Here is a 24,201-nt window from a genome sequence, read left to right on the forward strand (position 1 = left end):
TTGTGAGATTCAGACGGATCCTATTTTGCTTCCTCCTAACATATAGGAGGATTATTATTACTACTATTAGAGAAATGGTTACGGATGTGATCATAATGCCAAGGGGTGTGTGTGCTGATCAGTGGGGAGAAGAAATAGAACCATCTGTTAAGATGGTTAAGAAAAACAACTTGCCTTTGGTATGAAAATGAAGGCAGGCAGCACTGGGACACCTTGTCTAAACGGTCAGCCTTCTACTTTTTATTTCAAAAGAAAACGTGATGTCGATTTGTTTCAAAGCGGCATCTGCAATGCCTTGGAAATTAAAAGGGGGGGGGAATAATAGCTTTGGGATTCTGAGCAGTTGGAGAAGTTGCTGCTTTGCCAACAGAGCCCATATCCACACATCGCATTGTACCCTCCAGATGTTGCTGGACCAGCACTCGCCCCCCGGCCATTGGCCATGCCTGCTGAGGCTGATGGGAGTCCAACAATATAAGGGGGGGGGGCAACACAGGTGTCCCGCCCTTGCCAGAAACCTTTGCTTAGTGTGCATAAATTGATCTCACTCCTTTTGCTCTCCCTGGTTCATGCAACAAACCAACACCTCTGGCTTAGCGTGACCTGCATGTTTCTTTCCAAACAAACCAGAATCCGTAGCGTTGCAGACTGTGGTTTGCTGGAGCAAAACAAAGGACAGTTCCCGATCCAAGCGTAAGGCCATCCCAGGGACCGTGGTTTGTTTCCTCCTAATTGTGAGTGAGGAGGAAAGATACAGCCCAGAAAGGTGCATTGATGTTAAACCATCAGGTGGGGCTGCCCATGACATGCAAACAAGGCAATGAGTTATCTGAACCCATGTTGGACCCGAAGGGTTTGGGGATCAGCTTTGCAGATGGGTGCTTAGTCGTTTTCAGTCCAAGTGGTATGTTAGAACAGTGGACCCTCCAACAAATTGGAAAAATAAAACACAGTGAAAATGTAATTCACAGATTTGCACAAGCGATAGAGACAGCCTGTAGTTCAGGAATGCTTGGTCCCCATGTCCTGTCTGGTGTCAGGGCAAGGAAAGTAGCCTCTCTGGGCTAGAATGAGGCAGCAGCAGCTGGTCCAGCTGCCCAGGGGAGACCTTCATTTCTCTGCTCTTGCGCATGAGTTGGCTCAGCAGGGGCAGCTCTTGATGCCATTTGCCATGAACTGCAAATGATGCCCGTGACACTTGCGCAAACACATTTCCACACAGCCATTGCAACCATCATGGGGGTGGGTGCAGTTGTAGCATCTCCCCAGGTCCCAAGCACTGTGTCACAGGTCCACCCAATCTGATGCAGCTGTGCAGGGTTCTAGGCACTGGGTTCCAAGTTCCCTCTGGGTTGTTGAGATTGCGCGACCATCCTTAGCTCACAAAGTCGTGGGCCTCTGAGACCCCTCTAGACAGGGCAGCTGGTGTTGCAAGGGTCTCCGGAGCGGAAGAGGTTGTAGACGTTGACCAAGGGGAACATGAGGAGGGCCCCCACCATGGAGCCCAGCTGCACCATCGCCCCGCACCAGACCAGGGCGCTGTGCCCCTCATCCCGCAAGATCACCCCGATCATCAGCTTGACGTAGGAGAGAAGGCCGACGAAGAGCACCCAGCACAGGATCTGAAAAGGAAGCCAAGCATCAGCAGGGGGTAGCCAAGGGCCTCTGGGTGCTCCATCGATGAGCAGTGGGTGAGGGCACAGGGTCTCAAGGCCACCAAATGCAGGTTCATTGAAGCACCCTGACATTGGGACACCTTCGGGTGTTAGTTCATGTGCATGACTGATCCGCAGGGGCTCTGACAGTCCACACTGGGGAGAAGAGGACTCTGGCTCCGTTCAGAGTCCATGATATCAAGTGCTGCCTTTTCTTACATGAAGCTGCCCGCCTCCAAAGCAGCTGCCAGGGGTCTTTCCCTGGGTGCCCCTCACCCAATGAGGTCATGTGCCTGGTAGTGCCTGGAGGGAGGGCCTTTTTGGTTGTGACACCCTGGACTCTCAGGCAAGGATCTCTTCACCCTCCTGGCCTCTTCAACCCTCACCTGGATCACCACTGATCCTGCTGCTTCCTTGCTTAACAAGGGCTCCCTGACGGAGACCCCAGAGATCCACAGCTGTCAGTTCATGCAGGCAATACTGAGTTAAATGGGAGCCCATTAGATATGTCTGCCAACCTAAGCCTTCTGCCGGTTCAGCTGGTTAAAATATTTTCCTTAATACAGTGGTACCTTGGTACTCAAACATCTTGGAATCCAAAAACTGCAAACCCGGAAGGAAGTGTTCCGGTTTATGAACTTTTTTCAGAAGCTGAACATGCTCCATTTTGAGTGTTACACTTCCGTTTTGAGTATTACGCTGAGGTCTGTCTGTTTTTGCTCGGTATTTTGTGTTTTTGTGGCTCTGTTCTTTTTGTTTTTATGACTGTGTGGAACCCAGTTCAGCTACTGATTGACTGATTGTGTGACGGCAGTACACTGTTTACTGCTTTCATTTTATGGATCAATAGTCTCGTTAGATAGTAAAATCCATATTAAATTGCTGTTTTAGGGGTTGTTTTTAACAGCCTGGAACAGATTAATCCATTTTGCATTACTTTCTATGGGAAAGCGCACCTTGGTTTTGGAATGCTTTGGTTTTGGAATGGACTTCCAGAACGGATTAAGTTTGAGAACCAAAATCCCACTGTGTGTTGGTTTTATAATTCTTATTGCTCTGTTTCTGTGAGCTGTCCTGAAAGTGAAAGAAAAGAAGGATATAGCTATATAAATATAGTTACATCTATTTAAAGGTAAAGGGACCCCTGACCATTAGGTCGCGTTGTGGACGACTCTGGGGTTGTGCGCTCATATCACTCTGTAGGCCGAGGGAGCCGGCATTTGTCTGCAGACAGCTTCCAGGTCATGTGGCCAGCATGAGTAAGCCGCTTCTGGCAAATCAGAGCAGCGCACGGAAATGCCGTTTACCTTCCCGCCAGAGCGGTACCTATTTATCTACTTGCACTTCGACGTGCTTTCAAACTGCTAGGTGGGCAGGAGCAGGGACCAAACAACAGGAGCTCACCCTGTCGCGGGGATTCGAACCGCCGATCTTCTGATCGGCAAGTCCTAGGCTCTGTGGTTTAGACCACAGCGCCACCCACGTCTCATCTGTTTAGATGTCCCATTATAAGCGAGAGGTGGGGGTTTCTCTCCCCCTGCCCACTTTCCTGGCTCCTCCTGTACCTGCTTCCTTGCTGATGCTGGACTGGTGGGCAGGGCTGACGTCCGTGTGTGTGTGTGTGTGTATTCCATGGTCCAGCAGCTTGGCATCCGATTTGGGAGACGGTGGTGGAAGGCGTTGCCTCTGAGTTCCTGAGGAAGCTGAAGTGGGAGGAAGGGTGTAAGGGCCTTATCCTGCCCCCCCGCTCATACTTACAATGAGGACGACTCCATGGGATCCATGCAGCAGGAGAGGGCAAGGGCTGAGCACCGCCATGGCCATGATGTAGCAAGCAAACAGGGATCCCGCAAGGGACAAGACTCCCATGAGCATCAAGGATCTGGGGGTGAAAGAAGTCGGGGAGAGGGAGAGAAATGGCTCAGGATCCCAGCTGAGGACCCTCCCAACTCCCCTGGTCTGGTGGAGGTTTCCAGGCTTAGCACCAGGGCATCCTGCCCTCTCCAGGTTTAGTGGCACCTCTGCTGGGGGGCTGCATTCCCTCCAACCCCCCTTCTGATCAAAACAGAGGTGCTCGTTTTTTGGTCTCATGCTCTTGCATGAGTCAGCCGGATCCTGCGAGAACATGGGACCAAAAAACAGGACATTCTGGGGTCCATTTGGGACCTGGGATGGCTTCTGTATTTCCAGGGTGTCCTGCTCAAATCAGGATGATTGAGGGATCTGGTGGTGGAGCCAACCTGGGCATGCTGCCTTAATGCCAGCCACCCTTGATGGGCCAGCTCCGTTATTGGTTACATTTCTTGTTGAAAAACCTCTTCCGTCCCCACAGACCCCAAGGGGGCATGCAAAGGGCATGGAGAGAAGACGGAAGGGCGAGAGAGGTGACCTGAGAGCCACCTTCAAACTTCTATAGGGCTGCCACTCAGCAGATGGGCCAGCTTGTTTTCTGCTGCTCCAGAGGAGAGGACCCGAACCAACGTACTCAAATCGCAAGGGGGGAGATTCTGACTAAATGTCAGGAAGAACTTTCTGACCATAAGAAACCCAATACGTTTCCGAGCACAATGCAAAGTGTTGGTGCTGACCTTGAAAGCCCTAAACGGCCTCTAAGGCCCAGTAGACCTGAAGGAACACCTCCACCCCCATTGTTCTGCCCGGACACTGAGGTCCAGCACTGAGGGTCTTCTGGAGGTTCCCTCCCTGCGAGAAGCCAAGTTACAGGGAACCAGGCAGAGGGCCTTCTCGGTGGTGGCGCCCGCCCTGTGGAACTCCCTCCCATCAGATGTCAAAGAGAACAACAACTACCAGACTTTTAGAAAACATCTTAAAGCAGCCCTGTTTAGGGAAGCTTTTAATGGCATTACTGTATTTTAATATTGTGTTGGAAGGCCGCCCAGAATGGCTGGGGAAACCCAGCCAGATGGGCGGGGTATAAATAATAAATTATTATTATTATTATTATTATTATTATTATTATTATTATTATTATTATTATACAGTGGAATGGACTCCCTCAGAAGGTGGCGGAGTTCTCCTTTGTTGGAGAAGTTGGATGGCTTCTGGATAAGGGATTATTTGGCTGCAATTCCTGCACTGAAGGGGGTTGGGCTACAAGTAGAGGACTCCTGGGGTCCCTTCCAATTCTAGGAAATCCTGGAGGTCTGCCCCACGCCCCTCCACTGACAGCGCAAGCCCTGACTCAGCCAGACCGTCTGCACATATTGTGACCTGACCCCAGCCCAGGGCCCTGTATGTGCCTTCTGCCCCCTTCCCAGCAGCCCACTCACCTGCTGGGCAGGTACATCCCCAGGAGACAGGCCAGGGGGTTGGCCAAGGCAGCCAGCGTAGCAGAGAGGTGGTACGTGGTGTTTCCATAGGGCAGGCAGGAGTAGGACTGCACCGCAGGGAGGACGCCGTTGGTCAGGGCGTTCACCCAGCCCAGCAGCCCAAAGATGTAGGCTACCTGGGGCCAGGAGTAGGTTCCGGATCCGAAGAGGCTGCCCGCGGGGTCACTGAGCCTGGGCCGCTCCTCCACCGTGGCCCGCCCGCCGCCCGCCACCTCCATCTGGACTCGCACCCGGTACTTTTCCTTGGCCTGCTCCCACCTGGCGGCTGGCAGGTGGTTGAGGAGGAGGAAAGAAGCCAGGCAAGAGGCCGTCATGGCACAGAGGAAGAGGAAGAAGGCGGTGGCGGAGAAGCGGGCCGGCTGGTACTCTGCCCGCAGGCCCGTGCCGTTGCCCTGCTGGCTCCCGTTGACGCAGCGGAGCGTGCCCACCCCCTGGCCCAGCGCCACCAGCCCTGGCAGGAGGCCGCTCAGCCCCTCGCCCACGAAGTATGTGCTGAGGTAGGGCGCCCGCAGCCTCTGCATGTAGGGCAGGAAGGTGACGGAGGAGGTGCAGTCCACCAGGGCCAGGAGGAAGAAGAGGCTGAGCAGGGCCACGCTCCGGGGGGAGCCACCCACCACGCTGGTCTCCCCCCAGAAGAATGCCAGCAGCAGGCAGGCCAGGAAGCCGAGAGAGAGGATGGCGTAGATGACACCCACTTCGTTGAGCTGCCCCGGGAGGAATCGGTGCACCAGGGTGACGGCCAGGGGCCCCACGTTGGCCAGCTGGGTGATGACGGTCAGGCAGGACGGCAGGAACCAGCCCTCCGGGGCGCTGGGCACGATGAGGGGCAGCTCCACCCACATGCCGTTGATGGCCACCCAAGAGCCGGTGCCCAACAGGCAGACCAGGGCGTGCACCACCAAGCTCATCGCTGTGGCGGGAGGGTCAGGGAAGGCAATTACTCTGGAAGAGTAAAAGGAGGCAGCAGATTAAGAAGAGCATAAGGACAGATGGTACTTAACGCCAGTGAAATTAGCAAAAATGTATCATACTCATGATAATAAATGCTGGAAATGTAAGGGAAAAGAAGGAACCTTTTACCACATGTGGTGGACATGCCCCAAGGTAAAAGACTTCTGGGAAAGGATTTATAATGAACTGAAATAAGTGTTGAAAAACACATTTATTAAGAAGCCTTTTTACTTGGTATAGTGGGGGGTGAAATCCCCAAAAAGGATGTTACTTTTTTTTGTATGCCACAACGGCTGTGAGAATATTATTAGCGAAGAATTGGAAGAAACAAGATTTACCAACTATCGAAGAATGGCAGATGAAGATGATGGACTATATGGAACTTGCCGAACTGACCGGGAGATTCCAAGACCAGAGAGAAGAGACGGTGGAAGAAGATTGGAAGAAGTTTAAGGAATATTTTAAAAAATATGTTAATATATAAATCTTAGAATAGCTTTGGAAGTGGATATTGGCTGTAGGGTTAGAAGCAGAAGATAGGGTATTTTAAAATAGTATTATTTGTAAGTGATAAAATGTGCAAATTTTTATGGTAAAAGTAAGCATGATTTTAAAAAAAATGGTTAAAAATTATGATATATGTAAACTGCTAAAGATGAGGTAAAATGAAAATCAGATGGGGGGACTTGGGGAAGCCCACCTAACAATGTTTAGAAAAAATAAGGATAAGACAAGAATTTGTTTGCATTGTTTGTTTTTTTCTGTTTGTGTTGTTTGTGTTATAAAATGAATATTTTTTTTGGGGGGGGAGAGCATAAGGAGAGGCTCATGGATCAGGCCAGGGGCCCACCTGGTTCTCACGGGGCCCAACAGATGCCCCAAAGGGAAACCCGCAAACAGGACCCCAGCGCAAGAGCCCGTTCCCCTCCTCTAGTTCCCAGCAAGCATTGCTACTTTCGACTGTGGAGGCAGAGCAGAGCCATCCTGGCCAGGAGCCATTAATAGCCCTCTCTTCCTCCTCCATGAATTTGTCTCATCCTCTTTTAAAGCCATTCAAACTGGTGGCCATCACTCCCTCGTGTGGCAGGGAGTTCCACAGGTTAACTGCACAGTTAATGTGGTTAATGGCCTGAGATTCCCTGGGGCCTGAGTGAATGCCTGGCCTTTTCTGGTAGGCAAGCCACCAGGTGTCTCCCTTTGCCAGTCCGCCACAGTTTTTGAGAGGTGGGTTTGGGCTGCAGGCTTAACAGTTGCAGGTGTTGGGGGTGGGGGCTGCTTACGGGAGCCATTCAGGCAAAGGGTTTCAAATATTTGTGGTCCTTCCAGACTAGTCTGGGTTGGGATTCAAGTCCATCTCAGCTGAATCTGGTTGCATGGTTAAAGTTCCTTTTTTATTTTTTTTAAATGATATTTATTAAGGTTTAAGAAAAACAACATACACATACATAAACAAAACATAAAAAGAAAAGAAAGAAAAAACAAGTATAATTTCCATCCTTATTTTCTTAAGCCTAATTTCATCGACCTCCTCGTGCCTCCCCCTTCTGCATTCTAATTTCATTATCTAGTCAGCAAATCCCTTCCCTTATTTCCCATAGCTTTTAACAATTCTGTTCATTTTCTCTGATAAAAACCTCTGTAAACCACATAATTTTTAAACCCGTATCAATTCTAAATTTCATTAATTTTGTAATATTTATTAAGATAGTCTTTAAATTTCTTCCAATCTTCTTCCACTGTCTCTTTCTCCTGGTTTCGGATTCTGCCGGTCATCTCTGCCAGTCCCATGTAATCTATCATCTTCATCTGCCATTCTTCCAGTGTGGGTAGATCTGGTGTCTTCCAATACTTTGCAATAAGTATCCTTGCCGCTGTTGTTGCATACATAAAAAAGGTTCTGTCCTTCTTTAACACCACATGGCTAACCATACCCAGGAGGAAGGCCTCTGGTTTCTTCAAGAAGGTATATTTAAATACCTTTTTCATTTCATTATATATCATTTCCCAGAAAGTCTTAATCCTTGGGCATGTCCACCAGAGGTGAAAGAATGTGCCTTCACTTTCTTTACATGGTTAAAGTTCCTTTGGCAGTTTTACGCAACAAAGGAAGAGGAAAATGCCCCCTTGCTTGTGCCAAGGCCAGCTCAACTCCCTGCTAATAAATCAGACCAGGCGCTCAACAGACCACCAGCCACATCCGGATAAATGGGTCTGGAAGTGGTCTTGGGGAGCATCAGAGAAGCCCAGCTGCAGCAGCTGGATCAGGCCAAAGGGGGCACATCTGGCCCAGCAGAGAATGAGATGCCCCCCATGTCACTGTGGGTCGGGGCCCACTAGCGTGTGGAGGCCAAACTCAACAGGAGTACGACCACCATGCAGATTAGGATTAAGAAGCAGCTCCCCAATGAATGTTTGGGTTAAAAGTGGGTCTGAACAGGGTGACGATCCCTGCTCTAAGGGGAGCCCCCAGGCAGGAGCTGAGGGCAACAGCAGGCCTCTCCTGGGTCCACCCCCAAGACGATTCTCCCCTGAGTTTTCCCTCCCTCCAACATCACACAGCTGACTTGTGTTGGCCTTGTGATCACTGATGGTCCCGATCCTTGTTGCTGCTGTTTGCACCTCTTCCGTTGGTCTGACTCGTCTGCCTGCTTTTTTCTCAGGCTCTCCTTTTGGGTGACACAAAGCAGGAGTGTCGGAGGAGCCTGTGCTGCAGGTGAATCTCCCTCTGATATTATGCCAAGAAGCAAGCAGAGTGTGTCTGTGGGTCAGGCTTGCTCCGGCTGCTACCCAGGTAGAATCCATCCGTCTGTCTCCTCCAGCAGAAAGAAGCCTTTCAGGGTCTGGGGAGCAAATCCCCCAAGGTGATGCTGGGGGGCAGGAAGAGGCGAATCTGCCAACTTCGGTTTCTCTTGGTTTCTTGCTTTTCCACCCTTGAGTTCCTTTCTCCACATTTCCACATCAGTTTTCAATTTCTTTAAAAGGTCCTCATCATAGCTGTCAACTTTCAGATTTGAAAATAAGGGATCAGCAGCCTCCCCTGTCCCGGGGACAGTCTACGGGATATCTAACAATCCGGGATAGCAGCGGGAAACGGCACTGGAATAAGGGAATTTCCCACAAAAAGGGGAAGGTTGACAGCTATGGTCCTCATGAAAATTCACCAGCTTTCTAGTAGAAATTTCTCCTAATGGGCATATTAGTATGCCACTTTGCCCGAATTACACAATTTCCCCTAAAATTATGCTGCTCTCATTAGCATGTATGTCATTATCGACACTTCTCCCCGATATATGCATTTTTGCACATATTATGTGGCTGGTGAACTGCACTGCAAAATTCAGAGAAATGCAGATTTCGAAAGCTAGATGTGTTTTGATTCCCTGATTGTTTGAAAAGTGTGAATTAGGGAGATGCATGTTTAAATGTGCACTGAAGTGAGTTTCGGAGACTGGTTATGTCCAGGGACAATATCCATACCTCCCATCTCTCCTGCTCTTGGGCAGGACTCTCCCTGTTTTGGGTCGGCCACAGGCAAAAGGGCAAAGGGGCACCGTGCTTGTGGAGCCTGGCAGAATTAGGCTTTAACCTCCTCTCCATCGAGCTCTCAGGCAGCCGTCTCTTCCTCCTCCTCTTGCAGACACAGTCTTTGGACTTGGCCAAGAAGGGGCAAAGTCCTGCCACTTTTTCCACATCAGGGCCTCATTTTAAACTGTCCCTCCCCCTCCCAAAGAGCAGAATTGTTGCACTCTGCAAAAGGGGGCCTGCTGCAATCTGGGGCAGAGACGGAAGCTATGGGGGAACCTTGAGGGAGGAGGGAACATAGGTAGGATTTGGGGGTGGGATGAAAATCAGATAGGGGGGACTTGGGGAAGCTCACCTAACAATGATTTAAAAAAATAAGGATAAGGCAAGAATTTGCTTGTATTGTTTGTTTTTCTGTTTGTGTTGTTTAGTTGTATTATAAAATGAATAATTTTGGGGGGGGGGAAGGATTTGGGGGTGGACAAATAGGCAGGCAGCAAGGACAGAAGTTGTTCTGACAGAAGTTGTTTAGTCGTGTCCGACTCTTTGTGACCCCCTGGACCACGCCAGGTACTCCAGTTTTCCACTGTCTTACCTCACTTTCTTTAAAAGGTAGAAGATGGCATTTGCTGCCCCCCCTACACACCCCAGTCCCAGTCCAGGGCATTACTGTCTGCATAGAGTAGACCCATTAGCAGCCTTTGGGCTGTTTCCCTAATGAAAGGCAAGCCCCTTTGCCTTCAGGGATGGATGGGGAGTTAAATTGCATCGCTGAAGCGTTTTGTTTTGAATTTTCAATTTCAGTTTTTCTCAACAGCTTCCTCACAACTGTGACAGAAAAATGAACAGAGAAATGAGATTCCTGCATCGCAGGGGGTGGGACTAGATGGCCTCTGGTGTCCCTTCCAACTCTAAGATTCTATGAAAACAGATGTAGACACAAAAACACACACACACAGCAAAGTGCTGGTGGGGAATGGCACAGATTATTTCCCCCTGGCAGTGAGTGACAGATGAGGGCCCCAACCCAATTTGGTGGGAGCCCATGATTTCTCCAGGCAGGGAAATTGCCGTCAGGTTAAGACCCAGCACCCCTCCACCTGGGAGTTAAGGTATGGCTGAAGAGCAACAGGGACGCGGGTGGCACTGTGGGCTAAACCACAGAGCCAAGGACTTGCCGATCAGAAGGTCGGCGATTCAAATCCCTGCAACGGGGTGCGCTCCCGTTGCTCGGTCCCTGCTCCTGCCCACCTAGCAGTGCGAAAGCACGTCAAAGTGCAAGTAGATAAATAGGTACCGCTCCGGCGGGAAGGTCAATGGTGTTTCCGTGCACTGCTCTGGTTCGCCAGAAGCGGCTTAGTCTTGCTGGCCACATGACCCGGAAGCTGTACGCCGGCTCCCTTGGCCAGTAAAGCAAGATGAGCGCCGCAACCCCAGAGTCGGCCACAACTGGACCTAACGGTCAGGGGTCCCTTTACCTTAAAGAGCAACTCTGACTCATGCCACTAATAAACCCAACCACCTTGTGTCTCTGTCCCCCCAAGCAGGTAGATGAAAATGGGGACGCCTTTGTGGACTTGGAACTCCTTTGCTCTGAAACCAGAGGATCACCCTGAATTCCATGGAACCATTGAGGGGGGGGGTTGGGCTAGATGACCCCAGGGAGGGTGTCCCTTCCAACTCTGCAATTCTGTGGTTCAGGGAAGGCGCCATCCTGGCTCCATCTGTTTGTTGCGCTTGCCTTCTGAAGCCGTGAGCCTAAGTAAACTACCCATAACCTTTTCCCCAGCTCCTGACTCAAGAATGCTGAATCAACCATTACAGGGAATGGCTAAAGAAGGGAACACTGCGAAACTGCATTTGGTAGAAATTTAACTTCTGGGGGGCTGGAGGAGGAAAAGGTGGAGAGGCTCTCCGGCAGGTGAGGAGGGTTAAAACAACCCTCCCCAAACAGAAGGGGCACAGAGGCTGCCAGATTGCCCCCGCATTTACCCCAAGTCTCTCCCTCCCCTCGCTGCTACCACCTGCAGTGTCCATCCAGCCCCCCCAGCACCCCCCAGGCTGACCTCCTACCTGCTCAAGGGAGGCTCCTCCTCCTCCTTCTCTTCCTGGCCCCTGGGGCTCCCTGCTCCACTGAGCCGAGCAGAGCTGAGTAGAAGGAGCACATGATGGGCTTCCGCCTTCCCACCACAGATCTGGCACATCTGTCAGCTTGCAGATGTCACACCCTGCCTTCCGGGGGGCGGGGGGCGTGGCGGGCAGGGAAAGGTTGCAGCCTTGGGGGCTCCTTGGCTTGGAGAAGAGGCAGGAGGTTAGAAAGCTATGCATGGCCCGGAGGCAGCGGACGGGGGAGAAGTTCCCTTCCCTCTCTCCTAACATCCCAGGAAGATGAATGCGGGAATATTCAGGGCAGCGCATGATGCAACTATGGAACTCCCTGCCACAGGCTTCAAAAGGGGCTTAGACAAATTCATGGAGGGTGAGACTGTAGGTGGCTACTGGCCACACAGGGTAATAGTCCGTCGGAGGCAAAGATGGTTCAGAATACCGCTTGTTGGAAACCGCAGGAGGGGAGAGTCGCTCTTGTGCCCAAATCCTGAGCTTGCAGGTTTTCCACAGGCAACTGCTCATCCAGCCATTTTGAGAACAGGATGCTGGACTAGATGGGGCACTGGCCTGATCCAGCAGGGCTCTGATGATGGTCTTAGGCATGCCTTCTTCTTTCCTTTGTAGCCGAGTAAGATGGTCTTCCATAAACACAGTTTTAACGGCGAGTCCGTGACTGTGGAGGCCAATTCTGGATCCACACATCCTTCCACAGTGGGGACATTGATTTCTGGGCGGGAGCTGATCATGGTGTGGATTTGCAGCAGAAGACACAACAGCACCAGGGCAGTGGCCACACTCCCATAGCTGTCAACCTTCGCCTTTTTTGTGGGAAATTCCCTTTTTCAGCGCCGTTTCCTGCTGCTTCCCGCTGCTATCCCGGATTATTAGATATCCCGTAGACTGTCCCCAGGACAGGTGAGGCTGCTGATCCCTTATTTTTGAGGCTGCTGGTCCCTCATTTTCAAATCTGAAAGTTGACAGCTATGTGCTCCAGCCCTGCCTGCCTTAGCAGTAAACACCTCCCTGGTGGGTCACCCTTGCAGGGAGGGCGTTTGTCGGCCCAGAGGCACCCCACGGAGCTTGCAAGAGGATGCCTGCTTTCAAGAGCCCTGGGTTGCCCTCTGGTCCCGAGTTTGTCCGTGACGCAGCTCCCCACCCCTCTTCCTGCGGCCTCAGACAGAGGGGCGTCTGTTTGGCACAAAGGCTTTCCAGAGCTCCACAGCCTCAGGAAAATCAGGGTGGAGTGAAAAGGATGGTGTCTCTGGCAGAGTAGAGAGCATCACTGGGTCTTGCTAACCAGTTCGGTGCTGGATGTTCCTTTTAAAAAAATAAAAATAAGATGGTATTAAAACTTTTCCTAGTACATTAGAATCATCATCACCACCACCACCATCTAAACACAGTAGAAAGAATGCAAAGTCCTCTTCCACAGGTAGATCTTGTCCCACACAGTGAAAGGTGATCCCTTCTGGCTCTCACCTGGGAGCTTCCCTTTCTTTTCCCACCCTGGGACATCTTCCTTTCCCTCTGTTGCAGGAATTTATGTATAGGTTGGGGGGGGGGTTGCCCCTCCAGCAGATATCGTGCACATGAAGCCAACTACCAAAATCAGCACAATCACTTGTCCCCACAAAACACTTCATCACAGTTTCTTCCTATCTATTCAAAGGGCCTCTGCTGCACAATACCAAATGTAAGAATTCACTGATCAATGTATCTATGTACTGGCTCACTGGGAAAACTTCAGAAATTCATATAGACATGTGAGCTCAGCTACTCAGCAGCCCCTCTGCCTGAGGGATAATTCCTGGCCTCCTGATACCTGAGGGCCAGACAGGTAGCCATTCCAGAAATAATAAACCCAGATGAAGACAAAAGGGTGGGATGAACCGGGCTGGGAAACAGGGAAATGTAAATATCTCTTTTGTTACACTCCATGGGTGTTCGGTGGAGGGCAAGGGGAACCATGGGGCAGGGTCCAGGATGCTCAGATTACTGCCCCCAGACCTCCCCTTTCCTGATGTAACCGTGATGTATAGTGATGTAGTTTGGGGGGGTGTAACATGGGGATTAGCAGCTAATAGAAGTTGGGGGGCTCTTTTGTTTGGGGCTTCTATCTTGTTCCACCTGGTGGCAGGTGGGAGTCCTTTCACAAAGACCAAGCCGACTGGCTGCTGTTTTGCTCTGGTATTCCTGGTTGGGGTCCTTGTTTTTTGTCCAAGGGAGCCCTCAGATTTCTCCGTTAACAGCTTCATCAGGTGCTGAACATTCCCCTGGCAGGAAGAAGTTGGGGAAATGCTGCCCCGGAGTGTTTGCCCTGTGCTCTTAAAGTTTAGGGACTGCAAATCTGTGTCAGATGATCAAGGCCATTGGCCTCAAGGGATGGTACTGCTAACTGTGGTGGTTTGCAGCCAGAGTCCGCAAGGGAGGAAGGACAAAAGGGCTGTTCTGGCAGACTGGGGAAGTTCAGCTGGTCTCAACTGCAGCGGCCAAATCACCGGCTGGGATGCTTTCAGAACTCCCATTAACACCCCCCTCTCCAAAACAGCTCCACTGGCTACCAGTTTGTTTCTGGGCCCAGTTCAAGGGGCTCATGCTTAAAGTCCTAAATGATTCGGGCCTCAAATACCTAAAGAGCTGCCTACTTCAGACACTTTTGGGTATTAGAAATCAGAAGAAGGGGCTGTCTTGACAGTTCCAGCTTCCACAGAAGTCCGGGGTGGTGGCTGCCTAAGAGGGCCTTCTCTGTGGCAGCCCCCAAGTTGTGTAAGTCCCTCCCTAGAGAGATGCGTGAATATACAGCTTTTGGCAAATGCTGAAGATCCACCTATCTACCCTGAGATGTGTATTCTCCATTTTATGTGGGACATGATGAATTAAAGACAACCCAGTAGGTAAAGTCTGACTCTGATTCATTTTATTCATTTAAAATGTATTATTCATTTAGGCAATTTATACTTTCTTTGCAAAAGTTTTTACCCCATCAGCATTAAGGAAAAAATATATTCCAGTAGTGTGCAGCGTAAGAAAAACAGTAAAATTACATCCGTAAAAGAAATGCGTCACATACAAAATAGACATATAAGCTTCAGGTTTCCAAAATCTCTAAGTGCTTTAGAACATCCTAAAAATATCGCAAATAAAATACAAAAAAAATAAGAGTAAAAATATATCTTGTCTTTGGTCCCCAGCCCCGCTCAAGCCAGCTTACAATGAACGAAACAATCAATTACAACAAGATAGCCATTTGGATGATCCTTGAAAGAACAATCGAGGTTCTGTGCTGCCCAGAGCTTGGCAACTGAAGGTTTAACGGATGCCTAAGAGAGACTGGCGGCTGCGTGTGCCTGGGGCCCGTCTGCAGCGGCTTCCATCCAGCCAGAGGGGGAACCCCAAGAAGGACCCCAGAAAAGGAACTGGCAGGGAGTGGGGGGGGCCCTTCCTGCATTTAAGGGCGTCCGGTTGAAATAAATAAATAAATAAACCAGCACATTCAGTTGTGGCCAGAAGCTGGGGCTGGTCTTCCAAGGACTGGCAAACCGTCATCAGGTTGAGAAGTCCTGTTTAACAAACCGGCTGCTGGTACTTTCTGAGCCAGGTGAACCTCCCAAACTGCTATGCTGGGCAGCCCCACAGAGGACCCCCCACAGCCGCCGTCAGGCTGGCTAGGGCTTAAAAAGGTAAAGGTAAAGGGACCCCTGACCATTAGCTCCAGTCGTGGCCGACTCTGGGGTTGCAGCGCTAGCTGACCAATACAGTTCAAGGCAGCAATCCTAAACCCTCTTTCCTGGGAGTAAGCCCCACCAAATGCAATGGGACTTACTTCCAAGAAGAGCATAGAGCAGTGGTCTTGAAAGGTTTGCACCGGCTGCTCATTCACTACAGAGCCCAATTCAAGGTGCTGACCCTGGTTTATACTGCTCTAAACAGCTCTGCACCCAGCTATCGCAAGGAGTCCAGCCATATTCTTGGCCCTCTCATGAGATGATAGCTACCAAGGAGGCCCTTTTACCCTTCCCACCGCTTCCAGCTCTTCCCAAAGCTGGGAAAGCGCTAACTAGGCTTTGGGAAGGAGGCGGCAGGACGCTCAGACCCTGCTGGAGCCCTCACGCCGCCTTCCCAGAGCCCAGCACCTCACTTGCCTGGCTTTGGGGAGGCGGCACAAAGGCTGCAGGCGGGGGACAAAAAATGCCTCAAGGGCCTGCCCTGTTGGTCTGCCCTGTTCTAGCCCCTCTAGTGTAACAGGGAAGTATGAAAAAAGACCAGCTCCTCTAGCTGAGACTTATATAAAACACGCCTGAGGGGAGGCTCCATAATTCTGATGGTGGGCCACTTTCGGCAAATTCTAGTTCCCTACCCTGGGACCTTACAGCTTTCCCCCAAGAGTCCCAGACCTTTCTTAGCTGTCCTCTTGCTTCATCACAGTTATGCCCCTTTTCTTCCAAGGAACTCCAGGTAGTGTGGATTCTTATCCCCATTTTATGCTCACAACAACCCTGGAAGGTAGGCTAGGCTGAGAGGCAGGGACTGACTCCAAGGCTGCTCAGTAAGAGCTTCAGGGCTGAGTGGGGACAAACTCCCAGGTCCAACACTTTTGCCACTACAAACACCCCCCCAACCCCCGGTTTAGTGTAAAACCTCAACAGCAATTGTGCAGATTTTGCACAGAATGCAAGGTATGTAAAACACGTCCGGGTTACCTAATTTATTTCTATTAGGGGGTGGGTGGGCCAATGGAAGTCTAGTCAGTCCATCTTAAAAAAACAGAAGTATTCCTGACTCCCCCCACTTGCTCCCTGAAGCCAGTCGTGAGTCACAGGGGGGTACCCCTCCCTCTCCCCACTTTCACAATGCAGCTCACCTCCCCCCATGGCAGCCAGTTGTCCCCTCTGAAGACACCATTTCCGAGAGGTTAAAGGGGCCTGGATCACCACTAGGGAGGAGGCAAGTGGGGTCTGCAGAGTCAGTGTGTGTGGGGAGGGGCGTGAAGTGCTTTGGTCCGGGGGGGGGGGAGAGATTGGTTCTTAAGGCATGGTGGTTAAGGCCTCTGTGTCTGCAGCAGCACCCCTCCCGCCTAAGCACGTGGCCACACAGCCCCTCCAAACAAGAAGCTGCTACCTGTTGCCCCTAACCCATTAGCTCTAACTAACCCATGGAGAGCAGAGAGAGAGGCTGCGACCAAGCAAGGTGGGCTGAGGGTCTGTGCGCTTCGCCCCTCAGTTTCTCTCCTCTGCCTGGGGGGCAAGAGCATGAGATGGTTAAACTGGCAGCGCTGGAGGGGAGCCAAGAAGAGCAGCCAGGTGCTTCCCCCCCTCCAAGTGCTGACAGCCCTGGAGAGAGGCGGCAGAGGGTGGCTCCTCAGAAGCATGGCCTCCTGCTGCTCCTCCTCGCCGGCACCGGCCATCACGGCCTGCAGTTGTCCACACAGTCCTGCCCACTCGAGAACAGCTTGTAGATGCTGGCGAGGGGGAACATGACGAGCGCTCCCAGCAGAGAGCCCGCCTGGATGATGGCGCCACACCAGACCAGGGCGGCGTGGCCGGCCTCGTGCAGCAAGCTGCCGATCACCACCTTCAGGTAGGAGAAGAGGCCCATGAAGAGGATCCAGGAGATCACCTGCCGAGAGAAGAAACCATCAGCTGAAACAGCAACACCTGGACAGGTGGGGAGGCGAAGGCGGAGGAAGCAGGGGGACTAAAAGGCTGTTGTGACTTGGGGATCGGAGCTCACCCTCGTTTTGGTGAATGCGGGGAGACTCGCCCTGGGGGCAACGCTGCTGCCACTGCAGCCTGACTTGGAAAAGGGCCTGCAGAAGAACGTGCAGGATCTGCTGCTGGCCAGAGGAAGGGCTCAGCAACCACAGCAGCAGCAGCAGCAGCTCCTCCTCCTTGGGGGAAGAACCAGCATCCTCGCTGCCTCCCCCTGTGCCCAGAGATCAACAGCCATACTCACCACCAGAGCAACTCCTGCAGGGCTGCCCACCAGGGGAGGGCAAGGGCTGAGGGCCGCCAGCACCATCAGATAGGCTCCAAACACACACCCCACGGCAGAGATGATGCCCAGGCCCAGGGATGACCTGGCAAGAAGCAGAGAAGCAGGGAAGCACTTGAGATCTGGAGCTGATGCAGAGAAGACGGCTTGAACTCAAGCACCAAGTTACGCCCCCCCCCCACCTCCAGGCGTTTGTGAACATGCGAAAGGGACACACGCTCCCACCCCAGATTTTCCCCTGCAGTCAGGAGAAATCTTGCCAGAGCCTTTCCCCACTGAAACATTGGCCATATGCTGCCTCCTTGTGGTCCAGTGGGGCAGCATCGCCCTACAGAAACTTTCAGTGTTCGCAAGTTGCTCTAAGAGTTTTAACTTGGAGCAATTCTCCCGTTTCAGGGACAAACTACCGCCTTGAGCAGGTGGGCATTTGAAGCAGGACTGCAGGGCAGCCCCCCCCCCCCATCACAGCCCCTAGCCATTCCTCATCCCAGAGGTGGTACAGCTCAAAGTGGGGAAATCTTGTGGGCCTTTTTCTCAACGCAGAACTCTAGTCACGGTATAGCATGACCAGATAATACAGATAAGCAACTTCTAGCAGGAAGTGGTGTGTGTGTGTGTGCGAGAGAGAGAGAGAGAGAGAGAGAGAGAGAGAGAGAGAGGATCATTTGAACCAGAAAACTGTGTTGGGACTGTTGTTATAATTGGTCCATGTCCTGATCAGCGCCTCACAACATCTGGGTTCTGCTCAGGGTTATCACACCAGCTGCCCCAAAGGGCCTAAGCAGGACTCCTCCTCTAAGGAACGTCTGTACATGCAGAAGCCAAGGCTGCCTTCAGCAGCACTGGCAAGAGGGAGAGGGATTTGCTCAGAAGAGGAGATGAAGGGGACATGCTGTTTGGTTCAGAAGAGCATGGGCTAGTGGACCTCTCTTGTATCTTCTAAGACCAGAAAAACTGCATTACATTAAATTAGTACCAGCACCTCTTAAAATGTGGCTAGGATGTTTGTGCTTGTGCCATGAGACAAGGGATGGGAAATAGTGGCCCCCGTCCCAAGGGGAGCCCCCAGCCCATCCTTTGCCCACCCACCTGCACAGCAGGAACATAGCGGTGAAGCAGGCCACGGGGTTGGCAATGTTGCTGAGCACCACGGAGAGGTGATAGGCCATGTTCCCGTACGGCAAGCAGGAGTAGCTCTGCACGGAAGGCAGGACCCCATTGGTCAGGGCATTGGAGACCCCCAGCAGCACCAGCAGGTAAATGTTTCTTGCCGTCCAGAAGGCGGACGCTGGCTGCTTGGTGGACTCTCCGGCCGCAGCATCCTCTGTGGTGTGCTTGGAGGCGGGCACGCTCTCGGACTGCAGCGGGAAGGACTCCTCCGTCTTCACGCTGTCCTGGGAAGAGCTCTTCTCCTCCGCAGGGCCGCTGCGGCTGTGCCAGAGCACCAGGGCCCCAAAGGCCAGCGCGGAGACGACCAGCAGGGCCAGGAGCATCCAGAAGTAGGTGGTGGCCGAGAAGTTCTCCTCCAGAAAGTGCGGCTGGGTGCCGTTGGTGCCATTGCGGCACTCCAGCTGCCCCACGCCCTGGCCCAGGGCCAGCACGCAAGGGAGGAGGGCGCTGAGGCCCTGCCCAATGAAGAAGGTGCGGATGTACAGCTGGGGAAACTGGTACATGAAGGGCAGGAAGGAGACGTTGGAGGTGCAGCACACCAGGGCCAGCAGGAAGGCCAGCACCAGGAAGGCCAGGCTGTGGGGCTCACCGGCTACCACCACGATGCGGTCCCAGAAGAAGGCCAGGAAGAAGGCCGCCACCACGGCCAGGAGCTGGATCCCATGGATCAGCCAGCGCTCCTTCAGCCGCCCGGGGGCGAAGTGGTGAGCCAGGGTCACGCTCACAGGGCCCACATTGCCCAGGGCAATCAGGACAGTCAGGTAGGCAGGCAAGTTCCAGCCTGGGAAGAAGAAGAAGAAGCAGCAGCAGCTCCATTAGGGGCTTTCTGGGCGGCTCAGAAACAAGGTGACTTTGGCTATTGCATCCTCTCTCTGCAGCTGAACTCTTGCTCTCCAGTCATTCATCAACTGACACACTTCTTGCCTCTCCCCCCCCCCCCCACCGCCAGCTAGAACTCTGCAGAAGCCCAACCACAGCCATTCAAGGAGGCAGCACAAGGCCAGGACATTTGTAGCGACACGTGGAGAAACATTCTCCTTTTCTGCTGGAATTACAGAACGTCCCCCGACCCGGCCACGAAGGGTCGAGCAAAGTAAGGGAGCAAGAAAGGCCTCCTTTGTCTCCCAGGCCCTGTGTCCCCCATGAGGGAGCAAGCATGATGCCTCCACACAGACGCCAGGCAGGGCAGCTTCTGCCCAGAACAAGGAGTTCTCACAAAGAAGGGCTTATCACAGGGAGCCTCCCTGCCTTATTTTGTTTTCTAAAGGAAAGCAGCATAATCCCCTCCCTTCCCCAGGCAAGGCGGCAAAGAACAGTCTCCTTTCATTGCAATCACTGGGTTCAGCGGGTGCAGCTATGAAGGAAGGAGGGGCCGCCGAAGAGACGTCTGAAGTCCCTCGGCCTCAGCACTCGCTCCCCAAGGACCAGGTAGCCAAGCGTCTCCCTGGAGCTCTTCAAGAGCCTGCTGGATGCGGTCAATGACCCACCTAGACCAGCATCCTGTTCTCAGAGGCCAGTCAGGGGCCCCAAAGGGAAACCAGGACCCCTGACAGCTTCCTTGGAATGCCCACAAGTTACTGCGTTACGTGAAAAAGGGAGAAAACCCTTTCTCTATCCACTTTCTCCAGGCGTGCATAGATTTATAAGCTGCTATCGTGTTGTCTCTTACACACACACACACAGTTTGCATGTCTTTAAGAGGAGAGACCCATCCCAGGTCTTATGGCTTGCATGGAGGCAGCCTTGGAGAACGGCCAGCCCCCCACTCTGGAATTTTCAGAAACATGGCAACAGAAGTGAGATGGCGTCTGCAAGTGAGGTGCAAAGCGAGAAGCTGGCTACTTTTCCACAGGGGGAGGGGAGGCACCTAGAAGGTCCAGGTGCAGGTCCAGCCAAAGAGGGTGGGGCCTTGCCATATGCTTCCAGAGCCCAGCGGGGGCTGCAGCCTGTGGAGTCTACCCAGCCAGGACACCAAAGCCCCTCCCAAGGCCAGGAGAGAGGTGGCATTGTCTCCAGGCCCTCCTTCTCTGTCCTGCCCCTCAAGAGCTTGGCTGATCCGTCTCGCCCCTTCCTGCCTCCCCACAGGAGTCACTTCCTTCCTGCTGCAGCCAAGGCTCCTTGCCTCCCGCCAGAGGGGCCGGCCAGCCCCCAGCCCCTGCTCCTCACCTTCTGGCAGCAGTTTCACCACGACGGGGAGCTCCACCCACAGGGAGTTCACGGAGACCCAGGAGCCCATCCCAAAGAGGGCCACGAGGACGTGGGAGGCGATGGCCCGGCTGCTCAGCGAGGCCGACATCCTCTTTGCCTGGGGAGAGAGAGGGAGGGAGGACAGACGAGCCAGTGGGCTCTTCACCTTCAGTGGGCTGCAAAGGAATCCAAGCTGCCCATATGCACCCCCTGTATGCCATCTCGGCCTCGCTGGTCCCTCCCCTCCTTCTGTTCTCTCCTCACTGGCCAACACTAGAGCAGCCACCCCAAGAGGGATATATTGGAGCAGAACCACCCCAGGAGGGCAGGTTCTGGCAACCTCTTGGCCAGATGACTGCAACACACCCTGGAAGATGACCCGGAAGCTGCAGGCGGTGCAAGATGTGGCAGCCAAGATGCTGACAGGTGTCCCTGATCTTTAAGGATCTACAGCGACTGGCTGTTTGCTACCAGGGCCAATTGAAGGTGTTGATGCTGGAGTTTAAAGGCCTGTATGGCAGGCTGGGACGGAGTGCCTTTCCTCTTATCTGCCGGCCTTCATGCCTTCAGGTCTGCAGCAGTGACCAACCAATACAGTTTCGCAGTTAAGAGCCCAGAGAAGGGCCTCCATGGTCATGGAACCCCAGGGGCAGCGTTTCCGCCTTGTTGTTTTTGGAGTCAGCAAATGACGTACCTTCCCTTCCTGGCATTTGGGGAAGGTTGAGCTGAAGAACTGCTCTCTTCTAATGCAAGACTGATGTATTAATAATAATAATAATAATAATAATAATAATAATAATAATATTAGCATGCAACCCCATACCCACAGGTCTCAGGGCGGTTCACAAGATCCATTACGCGTGTGTCATACTTTAAGCTTTAGTTTTTTTTGTTTTCAAAAGGAAAGTAATTCAGCTGTGTACTGCCCTGCAAGACCTGAGGTTGAAGGGCAGGTTAGAAGAAGAGGAGTTTGGATTTGATATCCCGCTTTATCACTCCCCTTCAGGAGTCTCCAAGCGGCTCACATTCTCCTTTCCCTCCCCCCCCCACAACAAACACTCTGTGAGGTGAGTGGGGCTGAGAGACTTCAGAGAAGGGGGACCGGCCCAAGGTCACCCAGCAGCTGCATCTGGAGGAGTGGGGAAGCGAACCCGGTTCCCCAGATTACGAGTCCACCGCTCTGAACCACTACACCACACTGGCTCTGGTTATAAATGGAATGACTAAATCTGGCAGCCTCAGCCAGGCTGGCTGGGGCTGGAGGGATCTGTGGTCCAAAACATTTGGAGGGCATCAGACTGGAGAAGGGAGATTTAGGCAGCGTTTCTCAAACTTGGGTCTCTGGCTGTTGTTGGACTACAACTCCCATCATGCCTCACTAGCAGGACCGGTGGTTGGCCATGATGGGAGTTGTAGTCCAACAACAGCTGGAGACCCAAGTTTGAGAAGCACTGATTTAGGGTGCAAGCTCCTTGGGGCAGCGCCTCCCTCCCTCCAAGCACACAGCTTTACGCTGCAGTAAAGCAGCATGGGGCAGGGATGGCAATGGGTGAATCCCTCCTGCCTGCTTGCACACAGGATACTCAGAGGCCTGCAAAATGCCTGGCAGGGCACTCTGCGTCAGGAAGCACATGCGAGCCTGCTCTGTGGGGACAACAGACTTTTGGAACCAAGAGGAATGGAAGGTCAAGAGCAACACAGCTTTTACCTTGAGTGAAGACAGCCAGTCTGGAAATCTGAAGCAAGGCTGAATCTTGCAGCATAAGCAATGCCAGGAGACTTTATGGGACAACACTAGCCATCCCTAGAGGGGGGGGGGGAATGCACATCTATTTAATCAGAGGCCCAATGCGCAGATGATGATGATGAGAGGAAGCCTTTTTAAGCAGAGCCAGACCCTTGGCCTATCTAGTCTGAGAACATCCAGTTTGGCAGTGGCCCTACCAGGGCTGAGAACGGGCAGAGAGACTTTGCCATCACCTCCTCGCCTCTCCAACCCATTTTAAAACTGGGGGCTGAATGTGGTGCTTGCTGCATGCAGGAAGGATTCCCAAGTTTCTGCACACAAGATAAATCAAGCAAAAAAATGCAATTTAGACAAGAATTCTCGCTTGCCTGCGGCTGCACTCTGAATCCAACATGAAGAGGGGACGGCATATTCTACTTTTCAAGAGCAGTTGCTTGAAAGAGCAGAAGGCCACAACCAGTGATACTATAAAAACAGGTAGCCAAGATCTCCCTCCTTATCTAAGATTTTCCAGCAAGCAAAACACAAAATCAATACAAAACGACAGAAGAAACCAAGCAAAACCACTGGAAGCAAAAACCAGCTTCCAGTTAGTACTTCTGTCTTTCCAAATATGTTGCTGCATGTACATCACTTACCTTATTATTATTATTATTAAGCAAAAGATGATGTGCTGGGAATCAGCTTCTATGTAGAAAGAATCACAGACCGGCAGTTAGCAGCTCTCTCTTTTGTGTCCTTTCGTGGTCAGCGTGGGGGAAGATGGAGGTGGCCACCTGGGCATGAGGCTGCATGGACAGAGTAAGGAGGGGTCTGAGTCAGAGGACTGCTCTGGAAGAAGAAAAGCCACTTCGTGGCTGCCTGGGAAAGGAGCAGCCGAGCCCTTTGTGCCCACGAGAAAGGGCTCCTGTCCTTTGCTGCCTGGCTGGTCTGACCAGTTGGCTCACCCACGGCAATGAGCTGCTCCAAGCCCTCCAGTGAGTCAAAAGAGGCAGGCGGAACAGAGGAAGCTGCAGTCTGTCTGGCTACGCTGTCTCGCCTACGCTGACTGGAAGCAATGGCTCTTCAGGATGTCAGGCTCCGCTCACTTGGTCCTCCCTAGAGATACCCCTGGGACTTGAACCTGGGAACTTCCGCATGCAAGGCAGAGATGCTCTGGAGCTGAGCTATGGCCCTTTCCCATCCGGACGGGGCCCTCATTTTGTGGTTTGGTGCACCATCATGGTTTCTGGTTTTGATGTGTGTGAATTGCAATCCTGTGTGCCTCTCCCTCTCCCTGCCTTTCAGACACACACTCACACAAGTTTCCCCCTTGAATAATATTTAAAAAATAAGAACTGAGAAGGTGGCTTCACTTTTACCATAAGGTTGTAGTGATCAAACACCCTGCATTTAATAACAGGAGTGAAAAATTCACAGCTGATAAGTTCAAAAAGCCTCAGCTCATTTTAAGCTAAGGCTCTGCACGAAAATGCAACACAAAACAGGAATCTTTCCTGCCCATTGACACCCTGATTTG

At 52.2% G+C, this 24,201-nt stretch overlaps 1 protein-coding gene across 1 annotated transcript; it reads right to left on the minus strand.

Moving 5' to 3' along the window:
* Positions 1 to 213: 213 nt before the first annotated feature.
* SLC52A2 (solute carrier family 52 member 2) lies at positions 214 to 22,739 on the minus strand. The gene is made up of 8 exons (XM_081874983.1): positions 22,644 to 22,739; positions 20,915 to 21,053; positions 18,668 to 19,529; positions 17,540 to 17,663; positions 16,995 to 17,203; positions 4,946 to 5,947; positions 3,414 to 3,537; positions 214 to 1,622 (listed from the first exon to the last, which is right to left on the minus strand). Exons 2-8 carry the CDS (start codon positions 21,042 to 21,044, stop codon positions 1,410 to 1,412), a joined length of 2,664 nt encoding a protein of 887 aa, XP_081731109.1. The 5' UTR covers positions 21,045 to 21,053; positions 22,644 to 22,739; the 3' UTR covers positions 214 to 1,409.
* Positions 22,740 to 24,201: the final 1,462 nt, after the last annotated feature.

The sequence above is a fragment of the Podarcis erhardii genome (assembly GCF_964252035.2).
Source record: "Podarcis erhardii genome assembly, chromosome: 8".
Taxonomy (NCBI): Eukaryota; Metazoa; Chordata; class Lepidosauria; order Squamata; family Lacertidae; genus Podarcis; species Podarcis erhardii.

Bases quoted from the DNA above. Each gene is read 5' to 3' on its own strand.
- SLC52A2 (XM_081874983.1), bottom strand. From the start codon at position 21,044: ATGTCGGCCTCGCTGAGCAGCCGGGCCATCGCCTCCCACGTCCTCGTG. The intron at 19,530-20,914 runs GTGAGGAGCAGG...TCTTCTTCCCAG, and splicing joins GGTGAAACTGCTGCCAGAAG to GCTGGAACTTGCCTGCCTAC. The intron at 5,948-16,994 runs GTGATGGCCGGT...TTACTCTTCCAG, and splicing joins TGTGTGGACAACTGCAGGCC to AGTAATTGCCTTCCCTGACC.